A 20,672-nucleotide genomic window follows, 5' to 3' on the forward strand; every position below is an offset into this window, starting at 1 on the left:
TCATGAGGAACATGGGCCTCCGTCATCTAAGGATCTAAGGGTCGCCTAACTGGACACCCTCAGGCCTGTAGTCTTAAACGTTTTACCGGGTGAGAGCGCTCAGCTTCAGCGCTCCCCATTTGTCCGGCCAAATAGTTAATGCCATCTGCGGCAAATCTACAATAATCACGTCAAAAAAAAGTCAGCTAAGGAAGTAAGCGTATCCAATCCACCAAATGTACGATGTCCCTTACAACGATAAGCGAGTACCTAGTTCAGATAAGCTACTTGTTTTGTCAACTTCATTATTTGTGCGCTTCCGCGGGCACCTTGGAAACTCCTCAAAAATACAAGTTGAATAAAAGTAAGTGGACCTGTTTTCCGTTATTTACCTACTTGGAGTTTTAATTCCGTCCAAGTACTTAGCGAAAAAAAAACAAAAAAGTTTTATTACATTTTGGAGAAATTGTATGTATAAATTTCCGAGCTATAAATATAGAGCCGCAGAACAAAAAAGATATATTTCTATAAGACCGCCTATTGTACTTATTGTACAATGAAAGGTACCTATAGAATACTGAAAAATAAACCTTGGGTCTAAATATGTCACCATCATCTTAGAATTATCCAGTTTTCATCGGTCTGCTTTTCTAAACTAATTACAGGTTCGGTTTTTTTACAAAAGCGACTGCCTAGGTTAGGTATACCTTCTAAACTGTATAGAAAATCAGTCCAATTACAGGTTAGGTCACATAACCATACCTCCGGAAATACATTTCTCAGGTAGGTAGATGGCAAAATAGACACAGTCATTTCGCCTGTAGTATGCGTAAGTTTATTTCTACATAAAACATATTGGTCCTAAAGCAATACAATTCAATTTATATTTTGGAGAGGTCAATCTAAATTTTTCGTAGCTGTTTACCGAAATCACCTACTTATGCTCAGACAAAATCTCTTTGTTGACTTTGTAACTAAGGAAAGGAAATAAAATCGAGTTGTCAAGGAAACAAAGCGTTGACAATAACGTTCTGGAACAGTGTTTACGGCATTTCGATATTATTTTCTTTGATTTCGTTTCTTTTGTAGTGCTTTAAATAAAATGAATGAAAGTGATGCAACTCCAGCTGAATCACGTAAGCTTTCTCCTGAAGCCATGGCGCAGCTAACGGAAAAGGAAAAAGGCGCAGGCTTTTGCTCGGCGACTTGCGTAGATAAAGCTGGGGTCATACACGAGATCCAGAAACCACCCCTGAAGACTTCAGATATTTTTGCAGCCTGCAATCTGCCGAAAAGATTCGAATACCCCCGTAAGTGTCTACTTACCTAGTTAACTCATATAAGTTGCTGAGGAGTTGCCTATCCTAAGTAATTTTAGGCTATAAATAATCTCAGAACAGAAAAGTTATAATGTAATCAATAGTATGAAAATAACAAAATGAACGTGATTATCTCAAAAAACTAAAACTTTCCTCACATAATAAATATCAGTTTTTTTTACCCTGAAAAGATTTCCCGCCGATTTGTATATTTCGTTTTGCAAAAATCCAAAGGCACGATTCTAAACCGCATCCCTAAGCTTAAAAGTGAAATCTATAGAGAACTTGGAATGCTGGGACTAATTTAAAAACTGCATTTTGTTGAAATTCTTGTAGTAATACGCTTACCCATGAAAGAGTAATTAGTTTTTGGTCCAATGTTGAGTACGTTTTCGCTTGTGTTACATTATTTATAAGAATCAGATTCAAGTATTATTGTTTATCCTGTCCGATATGATTTTATTTGAAGCATTGAACTTGACATTGCAGACAAGTCGTTGATCTTTGTGCATTGTGTTTACGATGATGCGGGTCGATGGGCAGTGAATGGATACAATCTATTTATAAAATCTTACCAGTAACCTTCGTACGATTAAAAGGGCATACCTAATGATTCTAGTACGAGGACAGCATAGGTTGAGGAGTTTGTGTTAACAAACTTGTTTGGTAATAGCATACTGTTCACTCTATGATAGAAGTTTTTGAGACAGTAAATATTTCCCTCGAACACGCCATATACACAGGATGTGGACTCGGAAAAGGCGCACATGCTGAATTAGCTAAATTATATAGGTGGCAAGAAGGGCCATGAGGTTTTCCAAGTTTAATGCATTGTGTGATGGTGGAATTGTAATTTCAGATTGGTTCAACGGCTACGGCTCTCAAGTGAGCAAGCAACATCCCTTCTACAGAACATCGGCCAATGAATACGGGTGGTATGCACCAGGTATCAAGCTTTTTATAAGAATAACCAGCTCATAAGATTCACTCGACACACCTTCATAAGGACACCTTTAATTAATATTATTAATTTTTTGTTATTTTTTTTTTCATTATTTTTTAGGGTGGCATTCTATTCCAAACAACTACCATCCATTGAGCCAGAAGTTTTCTGAGAAGCAGATAAAGTGTGGCATGTATAGAAACTATTCGTTGAACATGTCTGCACCAGACCCACCTAAGAAATTGTGTTAATCTATTCATAATTTGTTTACTTTTGTATTATTTTCTCCTATTTCGCTAATTATTTACGTTTATAGTCTTAGTTCTTCCAATAGATAGATGCTCTTCTGATCATGAAATATACAAGTTGTTATTTATTTTTTGTTTTATTTTGAAAATCCGTGTGCTTAGTAAGTAAGTAAAATGTTTATTTTTCATAAGAAATACAGAAAATATTGGTACAGTAAAAACCCCACAAAACCAATTCCTCGGTTTGTCAGTTTGTTTTGTTTCATTCGGTTTGTTTGTTTGTTTTGTTTTGTGTATTTTTATTTCATATTTACGCGATTTTATTGATCACAGAGATATGGGTTACTAATGACATCAATGAAATCGTTAGCTTGCAATATTGCGTTCAATTATGTCAATAGTTTTTGTAAATTTTTTTGGTAGATATACAGAGGCGGCACTTCAAGTTTGGGGTTTCAGACAGGTAACACAGCAAAAAATGTTATCGTCGAGCATTGTTATTATTAATTGAATCAAGTGCAAGAAATTAATATCGAAAGAGAAGAGACGCCAAGTCCAATGAGGATAAAAACTGGAAGCTCAAATGTGGATGGGTTACGAACATAGAGCAATACGGACCTCCGCGGACCGGGTGACACCTGATGGGAGAAATAGGCAGATTTGATGACTTCAACATTATATTCATTCTTCTGGCATTTTAGAACCTGACAAAAAAGGTCTTGCTATCTACGTATTTGACTAATAGAGCAACACAGACCTCCACGGACCATAGTAGGAAAACTGGTGCTGGTGAATTGAGTCTAAAAACATCTAATATTTTTCTCATAAGGACAGATTCTCAAAAAGCCAATATGTTAGTCTTTACATGAGACATGTTCTCGTGTTGATTTTCGTGATTATCTATCAGTTCAGGGGTTTTGAAAGGAGCTATGGGCTGATTCAATTTATTCTGAGCAAATTAAATAAACATCTTGCATCGAGGGTTACCTTTACCTACATACCAGGAATGTGTCTTAGTTATTTCGTGAGAGTTAAACAGGGTGTTAGTGTCACCGTATCGAATAAAGAGATTTTCCGTCGCAAAATTCAGGTTTTTTTTTGTGTTTCTAGAAATTATTTTCAATTAATAAGCTAAATCATCGCCCTCAGTATTCGTTACGATGCACCGATGTCACTTAGGCCCCATTATTCCATACTTTTGCGACGGAAAATTCCACTTGATATCAAGATTTCGGTCTGAATCATTCTTCAAACTTTTTATTACGGTGTCCTTAAGGCCATGCGCGCACTACGAGTTTTTGGCCGCGCGGTAGAAAAAAGCTGCGGCATAATGTCGCACTGTAATACTGTACCAAACAGTTTTAAATTGTATTGCGCGCACTTGACGGCAGAGCCACCGCAGCGGCGCAGTATTACAGTGCGACATTATGCCGCTGCTCTTTTTCTGCCGCGCGGCGAAAAGCTCGTAGTGCGCGCCTGGCCTAACACCCTGTATATTGCAGTCGACTGCTGGAATGTAACGACAGGCTAATGATAAAGTGGAATATGGTTTGCAGATTGGCATACAGTGCCAACCGAGTACTACCCCGCCGGCCAACGGTTCACCAACCAGCTGGCTGCGGCGGGCATGTATCGCAACTACAGCCTCAACACCGGCATGGACCGTTCTGGCGTATAAATAGAGTCAATTTTGCTTATTAAAGTTATGTAGGTTTCTTCTTCAGATTTTATACTGCACTAACTATTACTATTTTCGTCTCCTTTGTATTTGCGGGCTACTGCAAGCTGAATATAGTAGGTAAATCACTATTTTCAGATTAGTTACTATACATAAGTACCTACATAAACCGCCTATATACGTCCCACTACTGGGCACAGGCCCCCAATCCGCAATCAACCGGAGGGAGAATGGAGCATACTTCACCACGCTGCTCCACTGAGGGTCGGTGGACTAGCTGGGACCAACGGCTTCACGTGTCCTCCAAACCACGGAATCATTTTACTTTTTCAGACAATCAGGTGATTCAAGCCTGAAAAGTCCTTACCAGACAAAGATTAGTTACTACAATGTTCCTTATTGTGAGTGTTTTTTTATAATGTAATGTACGTCCGTAATGTATTTGCTTGTTATCCTGTGTAGTAACTGTGTAATTAAGTAAATACAACCTTACTAGGTATTAAGGTACCTATAAAATACCTATTGTAGTTAGGTACCTGACAGGAAACCTTCGATAGATTTTTTATTGGAGAGTATATAAAATTTTGTGCAATATTATAGAATATTACAAATTCAATTTTAAATTGTATTCGTGACTCACTGCAATATTCAATTTAAATATTTGTAGATTGTTCCGTACATCGTGTGTGAACTATCATACTTACTTGTAAAATGTGCAATATTAGAAAATAAATAGTTAACTATTGACTAAATTAACTTGTTTGGTTACCTGGTAAAGTACAAAATGACGAATATTTTTCTATAGTGAGTTTCTCTACGGTGAGCCTCTTTAGATTGAGTCAATCGTTGCTTGGTATAAACACGTAATTTATATTATTGTTAACGAGCACTTTGCGGTTGCAAGTTGATACCTACTTATTAAAGGTTTTCACTGAGTTTTAGGTCTTTTAATTTGCTCCATCGTGTCATGACATAACATCGCGTTACGGGTACAAATAGCTTAGTGCTTATCTACCAAAAATCTTTAAGTTTTAGAACATAGATTGTCTTTTAAATTGTCTGTATTATGTTTAGTATGACTAAGATTCTATTTTTTAGGCTTTTTGCATTGAAGAAATAAAAGACGTGCACCTCGGTAGGTACTGATTTACCAAAAGAGGTATTTATTATTTTATAATATTATAGATTAACATGCATTCAAATTCCTTTAAAATATTACATTCGAACAAAGACATGGATGTCACATACCTAACGTATACTAACGAACAATGGAAATGGTCGAAACGAACTATAAACATTTTGTGAAGCGAATAATCTAAATGAAACTACTTATGTATATTATTTTCTTATGACTAGCCACAACTCTGTTGGAAGTATTACAAATAAAATTGAAATGTGATACTTATTAGGAATTGGTAAAGATTCAAGAAGTAGCATCATGGAGTATCAATATCACGGGAAGTTGGTAACACCGCAAAAATCTGCTACTACCGATTGTCATTTTGAAAATACATAGTTAGAATATTCGCATGTTGGTAACATATATAAGTTCCATATGGATATTTGCAAAAAGACAAGAGATTCCAGAATATTCTTCCTGTAATGCTATAATGATATCAATGTCGTCGTTTGACGTGCTTTAACTCACCAATTTGACTAAATAACTTTGCAATTAGACCTGATGCTGTGACAATCCATGTCTTCATATATCTGAACAGTAGCTTGCCACGATAACATCAGCCAGGGGTAGTAGATAAGGCCCTCGACACGGAAGACCCTTCACTAATCGAACCTTGGACATTGTCGCGACAAACCCAGGAAAAAGACTATCCTTCATTTCCATATGAGTACACATTGTATAACTTGTTAGCAACAACAACAACAGCATTATATTAATTTAGTGTTTATAATCATTATCTTATTCTAATAAACGCAGAAAAATCTCAATATATTTAAAACATTCAACTGAACCCCGTTTTTCCTATAAAAACAGTAAGTACCTAAGTAAATTTTTCATTGTCTATAATTGTTTACAAAATTTAAACTCAATATAAATCTGTCACTTTATTAAGTATATATCGTTAGTAATAATCTAATTGCGCATTTTATAGACACTTACATGTAAGTAAACACGTACACAATTGCTGTAAAGCTAATGATTTGTGTCAAATCTAACTACTGGTGCAGTTGATACAAATTACCTACTCTCGCATTGTATTCGTTCAGTAGATTGACACATAACAAGGCCCCACAACTAAAGGACATGTCAAGTCACTACGGAAGAAGAAATGTCTCGATGAACAATGGTGCCGACCATGGAATCTACGATGATATACTTGTACTTACGATTACATAATATATAACTATTTTCGTTGTAAAATCTACGATAACAAGTGTTTGGTTAAGGTTACTTAAACATGATAGAATGAACAACAAAATGTAAGTTTAAAATGTCAACTACATAGGTATATATTTTAAATACATATCTACTTTGTATCGCATAGCTAAAGAATAGTATATCTTTAAAGCTTAATTTAAAATACTTTGAGAAAGCACAATGCGTTTGCGCAAATGGATAATATCGACACCTTCCTGATATGACGTCTCATCAGACTTCGTTCACACACACCTTTACTTCTGCATACATAAAATATATTGAAGTATGCACATGCTGGGCTTAAACATCAATTACTGAATGAAGTCCTAAGATATTACATAAACAGTTTAACTGGTAAAATTATATATTAAAAAAAAATATATTAACTCGTTGACCCTTCATTAACCAAACCATGAAAAGCAACAGGCCTAATAAAATATTATTCTATGATAATTATTACGGAAATTGTAAATACTGTCATTGTTATGTGTAAAATAATATATTTTATATATGCTTGAGATTATGAAAGTAAGACATACAAGTACACGTTTAACAAGATATTCTTAAAACTATGAGATATAACTAGTAATAAGGTATATAAAATGTGGATTAATTCTTGTATTTAACAATATTGTCTTCAATAGCATTGCTCACATCCCAATTGCCAACAATTTAGATCTAATAGATGTAGGACCACTCAATCAATTAAGCATTTTTTCAACGATTTTGATTTAATATTAAATAAAAACATAAGGCGTGGTACTCTATCTCCGAATGACCGTTATCAATGGCTTTTTTGCCATATTCTCCACAACACCAAAATAAATTCACATCGCCCTCTGTCATAAAAGAAGGGAAAAACAATCATCCATATTACGTCAATCCAATTCTAGTTACTTATTGCCACTCAACTTTATTTGTCATCAATGATATTCTATATTCGAGAGAATTTTCTTAAAACTCTCAATTTGCGAGCATCAGACTCTACCAGGGTTGAGTCTGATGAATGTCCGCAGCTGTCATCAATTACAGAGACGCACCAAGTGTCGATAGACTTGCATCAGCTCACTAGGAAGGTGCAGTGAGGGTAGAAGGAGTTGGCGACAGTGAAAGAGACACTACTGGTATCGCGGACGAGGCCGCCGGTACCGAACGGGTTCAATCACAATGTAGCTCAGTTGATTCGTATTTTCATATTTATAATAAACTTATTGTAAAAAATCTATCGTTATTTTACATTAAAACTATCCTTAAAATTCTGTTTACACGGTTACGCTTTACACTCGGTTCGAGGGGTGGTCCCTTCAAATCTGGTGCAGCTGGGAGCATCGTATAACCGACAAGGTGAGTATTACGAAATCAGTTATGTTAATATTAAATAAATTCTCTGGACCGTCAGTTTCGTCTATTTCATGGGAATCGCTTAGAGTTTTCATCGGCATTACAATGCTGATGGTATGAAAATGTAACGGAAATAATAATATCAACGTTTGGTGGACTTTTAGCTTCCAACAATAGGCGTGTACGAAGTCTTCTATCTTTACTAACGCTAACCAGTAACCAGGGTGACTTTATGGTTATCATCATCAATTTAAGAGCCACGCTCTTGTCGGTGTAGCATTTTCCATTCCTGTCTATCAAAGGCCAATTCCTTGACTTCCCTATAAGACACGATGTTAACCTTTACCCTTGACGTTGACTTTATGATATATTGGTAAATTACGAACTGTTAGATACTGTTCAGAATCACATTAGATACCTCGAATTGCGGAACTATCTGTGTCATGAGAGATCAAATTCAATTACAATTTTCTCGTACACGTTTATCGTCAGAGGCATGTCACGTTGGCGTTATTACATGTCGCCGAAGATACCGGCGAACGTTTTCCGGAGGTTCTTCATTGTGTCCTCTGCATCCTCAGTGAGTGCGGCGCTGAGGGAGCCCTGGCGGGCGAAGCCCCCGCGGCCGGACGCGGAACCCGTAGCAGGGGCGGCGCCTGCGGCGGTTGCTGAACCGCTGGTCGAACTTGGCGCTGCTGATGCTGACGACACCGTTGATGATTGAGAAGCTGATGACGAAGAACATTGTTGATAAATTGCAAGGAAACCTAATGATCTATTTGAGAAATTTCATACTACAAAACTTTCATTTCATGCATCTTGGTAAGTCTATTGGAGCTTGACGTGATAGTGATGATTTCACGTGTGCTACGATTACATATAAATAATAATAATAATAAATATAATAACTAATAATATTTGTTTGCTTCGAATTGAAGATCCATATATCAACTACTTTACGGTTATTATGATTTTCAAAGCTTTTAAAGCATGTAATTTTTCGGTTTTTTGTTTCTATAAGTTGTTTTTTGTCAAAAATAGTTAACAAGTCCAGGGGGGTTTAAAAATGCCACATCGAAGCAATTTCTCTTAGAAAACAATATTGCTATTTGACATTTGTTGACATTGCGCAGTTACTTTTATATGCGCAAATGTTCAATTGCATTATTATTGCCTTAGATGAATAGAATAGTTTCCAACTAGTCAAAATTACTTTTTAATAAACGTCGAAACACGAAATTACTATAAAATTTGTATGAAAAAACAACCTGTAACTTTATAACTTTGTATGAAAAAGTAACCTGTAATGTTGAAAAATGTGGCAAAATGTCGCACTTATTATTACATTTGGATCTGTGTTTTATTTAAAAAACAAAATTTCATAATTTATCTTTGACCTAGGAAACTACCCAATTGTTTCAATGTGGCTTTTTTAACCCCCTGTTCGTTTATTATAAACAGTACAGTTATAATAATAAATGAAACGGATAAATTAAGGAACGGCTCGACAACAATTAGGATTACGAATTGAAAAATTAAACGGTAGGCATATAGTCAAAGGCTTTGGTGATCTTTATCTTTTAAACAGTGAACTTGTTACTGAAAATGTCAATGCTGACATCATTGACAACGAGTTCAATGAACTAACGATATTATGCGGGTTTGGGTGCTATAAACGGTAGTGACAGTTTTTTTTAATAATATACCTACATTTAAGTGGTTTAGGATTATGTAAGATCAATTACAGGTTTGGAAGAAGATTAACAAAACATGAAAAGTAAGAATGAAAACCCCAGGTAAACATACCATTATCAAATTCAGGATAACATAAACATAAATACCCACTGCGGGGCACAGGCCTCCCAGGAGCATAAATGCAAAATTTTAGGAAGTTTTAAAAGATAGCCATGTCGGAAGAAATGAAAGTGTAGTGGCAGGATCTTTGTCTGCTGAAAAAGGCGTTATCTTGTGTACGTAGGTATGTGCAGTTTATAACTGCATCAGGGTATATCTAACCTTGAGAATCGCGTCTAGTAAGCGGCGGCGGCGGCGGCTGCGACGGCTCAGCGGGTATCGGTGGCAGTGGGCGATCGATGCTGGCTCCGTGCGCGAGCGGCGCGGGCGGTGGCTGCGTCGGCGGACCCGACCCCGGCAGCGGCATCGTGCGCTCCTCGGGAGAAGTCGCTGCTGAACTCCCCGACACAGAGCTTCGGGATGTCGCCTTCGGAATCCCCGGCCGGCAGACCGTCTGGAATTTGTAAAAATATCTGTGAGAATGTTCAGTACATTTTAAATTATGTCGCTATTTTCGCTAGGTATTTTACCGTCGTGTCAATGATAGGATGCAGCCAAAGCTTTTTACCAGATAGAGGATTGGCCAGGACAGTTAGGCGCCACTATTCTATTTAGAGGCAAATTTGTCACAGACTCAGTTGTTTTCACTTTTAGGAGCTCTTGATGAACTGTTTGTTTATTTTTATACTTATTGAATGTCCTGTGTGGTAGACAATCGTTCCCGATATATAACAATGTTCATAACAATCGATGGAATGTATAGATAAATTGATTAATGTATACGATGATTTTTCCCTACAATAATTATACATGACTGTTGTTTCTTATTTTATTTATAGAATTAACAAACAAAAGATGTGATCTTGCTAAATAAAATAGTTCGTGTTTAATTCTATAGGATGCAAATGAATCAATATATGTATATTGTATAGGTAGGCATGCTAATGAAAACATCAATAAGTATTTATATATTTATCTTGGTACCTATATCAGCCTATATCGCAATTACATTCACGGACTTTTGCCTTTACAAATTAAAATGATAACTACTGGTCATTACTCATTTACATTACCTGCATACGCTGCAGCACGAGCTCGGCAAGATGGCGTCGGTCTTCCTCCTGCGAGTCTCCCATGAATGAGGTGGCGGAGTCGTTGAGCTCGATGATGTGCTCGCGACCGTCCTTGCCCACCACGAGCTCCAGAGCACATACCTCCAGCCCGCCGAAAATTTCGCTCACCTGATTAAAAACTTAATAATAAGATAACACGTTTCGTTGCACAGACCATGGTTCATACACCGTCCGTTATATAACGTGTGAAACTTGGAATCGGTACATCGCCTGTTGATGTTTTGTCCTGCAAAGCGTTGAAAATGTTGTTGGGAGATTTTTGCTTTTTCTTCTCAGCCATAAGACAGAAAATAGGAAAGAGAGTGTGTCCATTGTTATATAATTATACTATATATAGCTGATTAAAAATGATTTTTGAACTGTACAAATAAATGTCAGACGCGACGTAGAGTCACTCGCCGTAAAAAGACTCGCCGTAGCGGGAAGCGACGTTCGGGGAGTCACTGGCAACGCCATAATTTGATAAAATACATCGCCTCCCAAATTTTTTAGTTTTAAAAACATAATAACAAAGAACTTACACAAACTTATTCGCAAAGACGACGTACATAATTTACATAACAAGGCTTGTAGAGTTTAAATCTGCAGAGACATCAAAAGGAAAGAAAAGTTCGCAATCGCAAAACTTTTCTCTCTTAGGATCAATGAAACCAAGATGCTGGAAGAATATTTAATTTTAAAGTTATAAGCTTGTAAGTACCTCATCGATCCACATCTTATATCTGTCGTTCATTCCGATAGCTTCCAACATGGCAGATCCTTGATTGGTCTTCCAATTTCCCGATATAGATTTGCGCCTGAAAATAAATTAATTTCCCGTCAGAAATATAATACCTCACCATTTCCATTGTCAAATTCAACCATGAATTTCGCTTCCAATGTCGTTGTCGTATATTTTTATAAAATGTGCCGCCTGCGAAGTTTCTAATAGCACAGTTTAAGCTCACTGTAATTGTTGCTGTAGGCGTTAAAGTTCAGTCATTCGTTTCATGAAAATTGTCTGAACAGTTTACAAAGTAAAATACGATGTAAAGTTTATTTCTTCTTCACTGGTCACTGGCAGAATGAATTGGAAAAACTGTTCTTGATTGTATTTGCAGTTTATTTTCTTCAGAAAATAATTATTATGAAGTTCAGTAATTACAAGTGACCTATTAAACAATGGTAAACGAAATATGAAAATTAATCTTATTCCTAATATTCAATGTTATTTTCAAGTAGCCAAGTAGGGTTTCTAACGTACCTATTTTGTGCTACAGCATACGTTATTTCAATTGTCAGGTACATATTTAGGAGCTCTGACCGGGTGTGAGCGTGGAAAACGCAAAAGGGGCGGCCCAAAGAGGCGGCTCGGTTGACCGGGAATTAAAAACTCTCGGCATATCATGGGAGCAAGCGACAAAAGGATTAGAAGAAGAGGAAGAAGATGTATTTAATTTCTTTACAATTTATCTTCAATGTGATAGGTAGCCAATAGGTACTTAATGTAAAGGAAAGACGACGGATCTTACATAAATGCCTTGTAGTTGGTGCCGATCTTCTGTATATGGATGTCGTACTTAGCATCGATGTAGGGTTCCACTGTGCAGTACGTACCCAGCATGGCTACCACTCCAGCTATGTCCTAGAAAGTACACAGAAAATTCAAGATTAAGTAAATTTCTAACGGCATAAAATAGCGCAAAATCATAAATAAGTAGTCCTTATTATAATATATAGGTACGCTGATTTATTTAGACTATATCAATTGAAAAACAATACGCGCTCGTGAATTGATGGAGTATTCAGGGCACTTTGAAGATTTATTTTTAAATTTTCGATATCGCAGTTAATTCCACGATGTTTTCCTTTACTATTGAGTATGTTTGTGATATACTTACTCGATGTGAACCCGTGACTTTTAGAATAGATTAGTAAATATGTTAAACGTTAAATAAAAGTCTACCAAATTATAATGGGATGTTTTTAAATGTAGAATACCATTTTAATTAGATGAGTTTCGAGGTAGATAATTGCAGATTTCGGAAGTCCAGAGTTAATGGACTCGTTCTAAAAACTGTATAAAGCGGAGATTATTTTTGTTCCGGTGCTTTCGTGCTGCTTACAGACTTAATATTCATTACAATTTGCCTTCGGAATGAGACATTATTAGCATATTAATTTAAAAGAATATTGTAGTCTACTGAACAGATGAGTCCGACTTGGGAAAAGGAAAAATATTGAGGGGAAATGTCATTTTTCTTTTCTTTTTGGACGAAGAGTACCAAATTAGTGTAACAAAGGGAATTTAGAAACCGCGGACGATATCAATTATAATTATCTGACTTCCATTACGAGACAAAATTAATTTGCCAGTTGCCTTCTCGGTACTAGGTACGAGTAATCGAATCATCTGCTTGGGAACTTTTTCTTTCTCATAGCAGCTGCTTTTATTTATCCAATCATACCTAATAATTATGGTTACTTCAATATTTAGATTTTACTTTTTTTGATCTACACACATACATTTCTTGCTTTTATATAGGAGTCTGAAATATTTAAAGTCGTCATTATTTAGCGTGCTGCTGCTCTATCAGGTCTCAAAGTAAGACCCAACTTCTTAAGATTTCGCCGACGTATCAACGTAATAATTACCTCAACGGTGACGTAACATCAGTTTCCGACTCGTTGATGACGTGGGTCTTAAACCAATGACTCTCACCTGGAAATCGGTCACGGTGTCCACTTTCACCTTGGCCACGCCGCTGTGAGCGTGGCCTATCTTGATCACCACCGGGAACTTCGGCGCAGACACCTGAAACAAAGAAACATCTTACGTCACTATTATAAAGAGAAAGCGGATTCTTCACCTTATTGATTCCTTTTGAAGACGGGCCGGGCTTTGGGGCAGGGGAGCGGGACGCCGGCCGTATCTCGGCATCTGGGATATTTCTGTGTGAACGTGTGCTAAACTTGAACATTACAAAATATCCCAGCTCGAAACACGCCCGGTGCTGCCTTTGCATGCAGCGAGCTTAATAGTACTGTTAGATAGAAAATAATCGGTCGGTCATATCTGGACTGATACATCACTATGCTAATGAACGTCACATCACTGGCTTCTGTATTTTGACAGATCTAATTCTTACCGCGCATTAAAGCTATGGTAAAACATTATCTTTATAGAAATGTAATCACTAATTGTACCGAAATATCAACAAAAAATAATAAAATAATAATAAAAAGAAGTACATTCCTGTCTCTCAAAGGTTCCTTTGTCGCTTTTAGCCGATGTTGTTAACATTTGTTAACATTAACCCTTTCACGAACAAAGATCATGGGCCATTGATAGTTCATAATTGGTAACGTGACACCTTGAAATCGAAACGTCATTAGACGTTCTGTCCTTGAAAGTGTTAAAATCATGAATGAATAAAAGATATAGATACTTTTAAAATGATAGGTACTATATTAGAGACACCCATCACTTGCTGCGGAAAGCTTAGTGACAATCTAAGAGCCTAATGTCACTATCGATATCATATATTAGCTGTACTAGAAATGGAAGTCACGGATCATTGAACAAATAGGATTTGTTAAAAGCCTTCGACTGGTTCTACTTGCATTTCACCGTGTCGGGTTTATATGGGGAACTCTGAGTTATGTCCACGATGACGCTTCAGGATGCTTATTCGACATGAGATTATTCATATAAGTATAATGAGATTACGGTCTTTATCATTGTGAAGTAATAAGTATTTAGTTCTACTTAAGTGTGTATTTAGCCCTTGATAAATCAATTTAATATCTTTTAGTCAGACTATATATTATATGTATACTTATATTATGTGTTGCCAATAATAACATAATATATGTATTATTATATCAATGGGAGTTAGTAGGTAAAAAGTAAAGTAAAGTAAAAAATTCTTTATTTGCGTTGTAACACTATAGTAAAAGTACAATAATAAGATACAGCACATGCTGGTATGGGTATGGATGGTATGCCTGTAGTACTACCGTGAACATTCACGGTAGTACTACAGGCATACCATCGGACGGCCGACCACGGCCCACATTCGCACTAGGATCTAACCTGTATTGCGGAAGCAGAAGCGCGACAGGCTACCAATACGTATTCCTGTATGTAACGTGACAAGGCATAATATCTCACTATGTTACTAGATTTGCAAACATATTCCCAACTAGATAAATTATGTTGTTCTGTGATGTGTGTGTTGTAGGTAGCTCAAGAGCTTACCTTAAGGCATTTAGTTAAAATGCAAATTTTAATACGAGTTACTTTAAAGGGTTGTCAAGATTGTGGAAATTCTATTATTGTACAACATAGTGACATAAAGTTGAGTTTATTTGTTACATGACCTATATGTAGTTTCAGTTATTTTAATAATCGTATTGTGTCATGTATCAGTTATACCAATGACATAAAAATGTCCGTGCAATGATGTATGGTGGTCTCATTACCTAAATAAGTCGGTAATGGCCATGGATTATTTTCTATGACATCTGGAAATGTATATGATATTTGTTATTTTACACATTCATGACTTTGTATTTGAAGAATACTTCCGAATTTCATTCTTCGTCTCATTTTATCGATCACGTGGAAAAAAATATTGGTAGGTTACCTATAGATGTTAAAAAGTCGAATTTACTGTTGATGATTAGGAGTATTGAGTATTTAGAGCCGTGGTAGCCCAGTTGGTAGAACGCTTGCCTCTCACTTTGAGGTCGCAGGTTCGAATTCAGCACAGGCCTAAACCAATGATTGTCGAATTTGTTTACGAATTCATCTCTCAGTGGTGAAGGAATACATAGTGAGGAAACCCACATTCCCGAGAAATGCATTTTCGGAGAATGGACCTGGATTGGGCTTGTTTTCCCTTTGCGGGTTGAAGATCAGACAGGCAGTCGTTTCTGTAAAAAACCATACCTGTCAAATCTTCAGGTTATGTAAGCGGACCCTGTGAAAAACGGGATAATGCCAGAGAGATGATGGTTAGGAGAATTGAGTTTTTACTAAATAAATCTTATGAGAATGCATAGGTACCTACCTACACTACCTACTAGGTGATACCTACACCGCATGGGGTTATTTCAAAGTTATAGAATAAAGAATAATACTTGCGTAGGTACAGAATAGAACGGTCATCTCAGTCCCGCACTAATTCGTATCTGGCGCCGAAATAAATTTACCTCACCCCCTCTGTGTCGTACTTTAGTCCAAATGGCCATAAGCCCTTTAGGAGTAAGGGGGAGCGCACGCGGACTGTCTGTCTCGGTTTTTTTTTGACGTGACTTATTGTAGATTTGCCGCAGATGGCATTAACTACTTGGCCGGACAAATGGGGAGCGCTGTAGGCTCTCACCCGGTATAAAGTTTAAGACAACAGGCCTGAGGGTGCCCAGTTGGACGCGAACCTCGGCTAAGGGCGTCGTCTGAGAGGAAGAATATTTGAAAGAATAAATCGACCCGACCCGGGTCGATAGCGATAACCGTTCATTGAGGGAAATCGTCGTCCATGCCGGCGGGGTTATCGGTGACCTGAAGTGTTTGGTGTCGCGAGCTGATTGGTTGCCTCTATGGCTAGACGCGACACACGATTAGAATGAGATTTTAGTATGGAGTGTCCGGGTTGTGCCAAAGTGGCATGATATCATCAGGTTTCAGCCTTCCGCATACCACTAATAACCTCAAATAAACATTACGTTTGCAGGTGAATAAACATTTATTCAGTAGTTAGTGAAACTTGCTGAATAATAATAAGCTTTAGGTTCATAAACAATTTCTATTTATAAGGGTGTGAGGCAATCGCCAGTGTTAATCATAGCTTTGCTTACATTGAAATTATAGGGGTTATACATTCTGTCGAGCTAGATTAATTTTCAAACGATAAAAATCTAATCACTTTAAATCACGCCCATTAAATTTCAATCACATTTAAGTTACCTACATTGTAGCTGTGACAGTTTATAACTTTGTTCGTTTTAAATTTGGTTACTAACTACGTCAAATTTTCATTAAATCGCTAAAATTTCCTTTCTGTTCTCTGATTTCATTTTCATTAAAAGTTTTATAAGAACCCTCAATAAACAAACAGGTCTTTAGATAAATGGCCGAGACTAAATTCAAAACGTTTTATTTTCAAACGTTGTTTTTATCCTTAATAATAATCACCATTTAAATAGGCTTTCAATATTATCAGAGAGCAAGCATTATTGATTAAGTATACTTTAGGCGAAGGTAAATTATCAAGTGGAATTTTGACGACCGATATCTATTATAAGTTTCCATTACAGTAACGCGCAAATTTATTACCATGGTTATAGGAGTAACCTGCGGGTACAACAACGGAAGCAAAATACCTATTCTGACTTTGGCAGTAAAGCTTCATATACCTACCTAACTTTAGCCATGACTAAATGGACATAAACCCGCCATAACAATCACCCACTGTTTCCCAAGAATTGCGTTTATGTACCTACGTCTATGATTTGGAAGGTTAGAAGAAATTGGCACAGGTTCAGTAAATAATCGATTTCTAAATTTGAAACTTTACGAAAACATTAGGTGAGGTGTGGAATAAATTTAATTAGGTGGAAAGTTTACAAGTCGATGCGTCATTATCTGCATAATCGCATTACATGAAATTGCAAGTTCTTGGAAAGAGCTATGCATGCGTTATGCATTTATTGTGTTCATGACATAGTTGTAGATGTGTATATATACGTTGTAATGTTGTCAGTGTTTGACTAGGTGTTAACACGACTGTTAATACGTGCAATATTGCTAAACAGACGACGCGCATTTGTTTATCTTTCGATTGTTTCGCAATGCGTGAATAGAATTAATTACATGTAAAAAATGCGCTCTGTATTATTTTGTATGTGAATGAGAGAGACGTCACAGAGCAGTAACAGTTGGGAACGCGGCGCAGGCCTCGGCAGCGGAGGCGGCGCCGTGGGCGGCCCGCATCAAGTGTTTGACTCCGCAAGGTACACTCCAGCCTGTGTTGATGACGCATATAAGAATCAAAACACATTTTTACCGCGTGTGTATATTACTATTTACGGTTCGACGCCTGCCGCGACACAATCGACATTCTTGTCCTTTTCATCACATCCGTACTTTCCCGTATCTAAGACCACACAATGAGTAATTTTCTCAAAGAGCTCAAATGTTTACTCGCGGCTCGTTGACGTCACGATGCATCCTGTGTGTATGGAGACGATTATTTTCCAGAAACTTCCATTTCGACGTCGGCGCCAGGTCCAAATGGCAGTCATTTAGCCCACACGTTTGCACTTTAACTAGACTTTGTATCTGCTGATCGATCTAAATGATAACTTTGTAACGATTGTGGAAGCATTCAATTCAAATATCAATATAGTTGCTGACAATAGGTCTTAATGATTATAAACAGGCGAGAAATAATATCTCACCGGTCTCGATGGAGTATTTATTGTGCCGAGAGGACAAGACAATTGTCGTTTATCATTATAATGACCGCCTTTGATGTTATCTTTCCGCCTTATGAGTGCACGATAATGGATCGGTGCTACTCGAATGAACTGCAATGCTCTAATAGGGAGTTGCGTAGAACGGTGCTGACCCGATATTCTTGTGAATTTAAACTTCTTAGTAGTGCTATTGACCGTACTCAAGGTGACGGTGTAGTCATCGTCAGAATTACGTTAAAAATTACCACCTAAGCAATGCCACGCGATAATCAGATTATATTATTTTGGCGCCAGAAACCGACGGATTCAAAATAGCGTTAATTAAAACTTAACGCAGCAAAGTGAGCTATGAGATAAGATGTCCTAATTCCATGATTACGAATTCGCTGAGTGCATAATTCATTTAGTGATCACAGTGTGCACAAAATGCGGTATTATTAAAACAATATACAGGAAAATGTGTAAGTTCGTAACACACAACAACAAATGGACGAGATTATGTAATGTGGTTATTGTACGAAAACTACGTCTACAGATTCGCGTCGTATCAAGCTTATGTGAGTGTGGTTATAATGGTCTTTTATATATTTAGAAAAGTTTGACATCTCGGTCTTTACTCCTAATTAAGAGCAAAGTAAAGATCACAGGTATATGCCTATTATGAAGGAAACATTGCAACTACTTCGCTCGACCTACATTGATAACAAATGCAAACAAACCACGTCTACTCGGAAGAGTTATTGATGATTTCTTATGCAATTCTATATTTGAGAAATAAAATATATACTCATTAAATAAGAGAAGCAAATGACAGTATGTGACGATGTTAAGAATTAAAAATATCAAACTAATAAATTAGACACGGCAGATGTAAGCATTCGCATGAATGTAACCACGTAATATTTCATCATCATTAATTTAAGAGCCACACTCTTGTCGGTGTAGCATTCTCCATGCTACTTTTTAGGAAAAAATGGGCAGTGGTTTCCCTATTGCCTTCCGCCTAACCTAATATTTAAGTACTTATTCAAAATTTCCGTATCATAATAATCAGAAAAAGTGATCGACGATGAGACATTCGGTTGTGGTAGGCTTCCATTATTTAAAACGTAAAAAAACTCCTACTTACTCCTTTCAAAAGTAATACTTATAAAGGCTATTCTGTTAAAATAAAGAATTAAAAAATATAGCTACTGATATTAGCTTCTTTTTGTTATTAGCTTCCTCCTCTCTTTTAAATTTCTATTTTGTTGTGCCCGAAAGGGTCTATGATGTGAAACTCATACATGTAACTTACAAACTTGTACACCATCATAGTATGCAAATAAAGAATATTGAATATTGAATATTGATATTACCCAGTCATATGACACTGTCATTTGATGCTACTATTACGTACATTGTACAACAAGTTAACTACGTAAATATTTGTAGACGAAATTCTTCTTTGAAAGTCTAATGCAACATGCGGAGACTTTTGAGGAAGTTATGTAATAAAATTCACGGTAATCTCTCTTGGCTCAAGGCAAATACTTCAGTGTCGTATGAATAAATTTTATAGTGGAATTTTGGTTTCTTTGTAAATTGTCTGATGGGTCATGTATAGCACATTAGTATGCGCGACGATGCCCATTGCTGGACATTGACCTACTTCAAGTTCCACAAACTCCTGCAACCGTCGAAGTGCATCATAGGCTTGACTCATACATTCATCTTCTTCGATTTATTTAAAATTGACAAGAAAAATATTTCGTTTGTTGCTTGATGGTTACAAAATGGTTAGGTCTTTAAAATTCACAGGATGCAACTTGAAACTGTGGAGTGCAAGTTCAATATTTACATTGCCCGCATAGCTGGATGATGTCACGCGAAACCTAATTCTGAATCATCATGAGCTTTTACCGGCGATGCATGTTCCGATAACACTATGCTACAGTAGGGCCGGGCAGACCCACGTGGTGGAGTTATGGATGGCATCAGTAGTGGGCGCATAATAACTGGTCGGAGTAAGCAAAACGTTCAGTCTCTGATTGGCCGCTACGGGGAACGCGTGTCGCTTACTATAACAAGCCGGCATTGCGCGAGAGTACATACGATAAACAACTGTTGATTGACACTAAAACAATATTCTGAACCGTGAATAAGACTTGGACTAGTGCGACGGCTGCAGTGTATGTGCTCCATTGGATGACATTGCCTGTAAAGCCGAAATTTCTTCGAGTACAGGTGCAGTTTGTTTACTTACTTCATAGGTTAATTGCTACACGACTGGCTTTATGGGACTGATGCTTTTTTACATTAGTTTGTCTTCAGTATAAAATATACGATGTTAATATTGGAAATTTTCATTAAATTTCCCAATATGTTTCATTTTCCCAATAGTAATGCTGCGTAAACCT

General features: G+C 36.9%; 3 protein-coding genes across 5 annotated transcripts in view; 2 read left to right on the plus strand and 1 right to left on the minus strand.

Moving 5' to 3' along the window:
* Nucleotides 1-266: 266 nt before the first annotated feature.
* Nucleotides 267-4,863, plus strand: LOC126366906 (piercer of microtubule wall 1 protein). 2 transcript variants are annotated; one of them, XM_050010250.1, is made up of 4 exons: nucleotides 267-343; nucleotides 1,069-1,289; nucleotides 2,158-2,244; nucleotides 4,046-4,863. In XM_050010250.1, exons 2-4 carry the CDS (start codon nucleotides 1,082-1,084, stop codon nucleotides 4,165-4,167), a joined length of 417 nt encoding a protein of 138 aa, XP_049866207.1. In that variant the 5' UTR covers nucleotides 267-343; nucleotides 1,069-1,081; the 3' UTR covers nucleotides 4,168-4,863. The 2 variants fall into 2 exon arrangements, with proteins under 2 accessions (XP_049866207.1, XP_049866206.1); XM_050010249.1 differs by lacking the exon at nucleotides 4,046-4,863 and adding an exon at nucleotides 2,362-2,579.
* A 483-nt stretch (nucleotides 4,864-5,346) lies between these two features.
* The window catches only part of LOC126366952 (synapsin), an 87,098-nt gene continuing 71,772 nt past the window's right edge, over nucleotides 5,347-20,672 (minus strand). Inside the window, exons 10-15 of the mRNA XM_050010295.1 lie at nucleotides 13,514-13,606; nucleotides 12,324-12,436; nucleotides 11,513-11,609; nucleotides 10,753-10,920; nucleotides 9,902-10,133; nucleotides 5,347-8,613 (exon numbers count right to left, since the gene is read on the minus strand). Of these exons, the coding sequence (XP_049866252.1) occupies nucleotides 8,399-8,613; nucleotides 9,902-10,133; nucleotides 10,753-10,920; nucleotides 11,513-11,609; nucleotides 12,324-12,436; nucleotides 13,514-13,606 (918 nt within the window). The 3' untranslated portion in view covers nucleotides 5,347-8,398. The remainder of the gene's footprint in view (nucleotides 8,614-9,901; nucleotides 10,134-10,752; nucleotides 10,921-11,512; nucleotides 11,610-12,323; nucleotides 12,437-13,513; nucleotides 13,607-20,672) is intronic.
* LOC126366897 (tissue inhibitor of metalloproteinase) overlaps nucleotides 20,284-20,672 on the plus strand; it is a 55,058-nt gene continuing 54,669 nt past the window's right edge. For both annotated transcript variants that reach the window (XM_050010238.1, XM_050010237.1), the window contains exon 1: nucleotides 20,284-20,499. The gene's annotated coding sequence lies outside the window, so the exon portion shown is untranslated. The remainder of the gene's footprint in view (nucleotides 20,500-20,672) is intronic.

Source organism: Pectinophora gossypiella, chromosome 5, assembly GCF_024362695.1.
Source record: "Pectinophora gossypiella chromosome 5, ilPecGoss1.1, whole genome shotgun sequence".
NCBI classification, from domain to species: domain Eukaryota; kingdom Metazoa; phylum Arthropoda; class Insecta; order Lepidoptera; family Gelechiidae; genus Pectinophora; species Pectinophora gossypiella.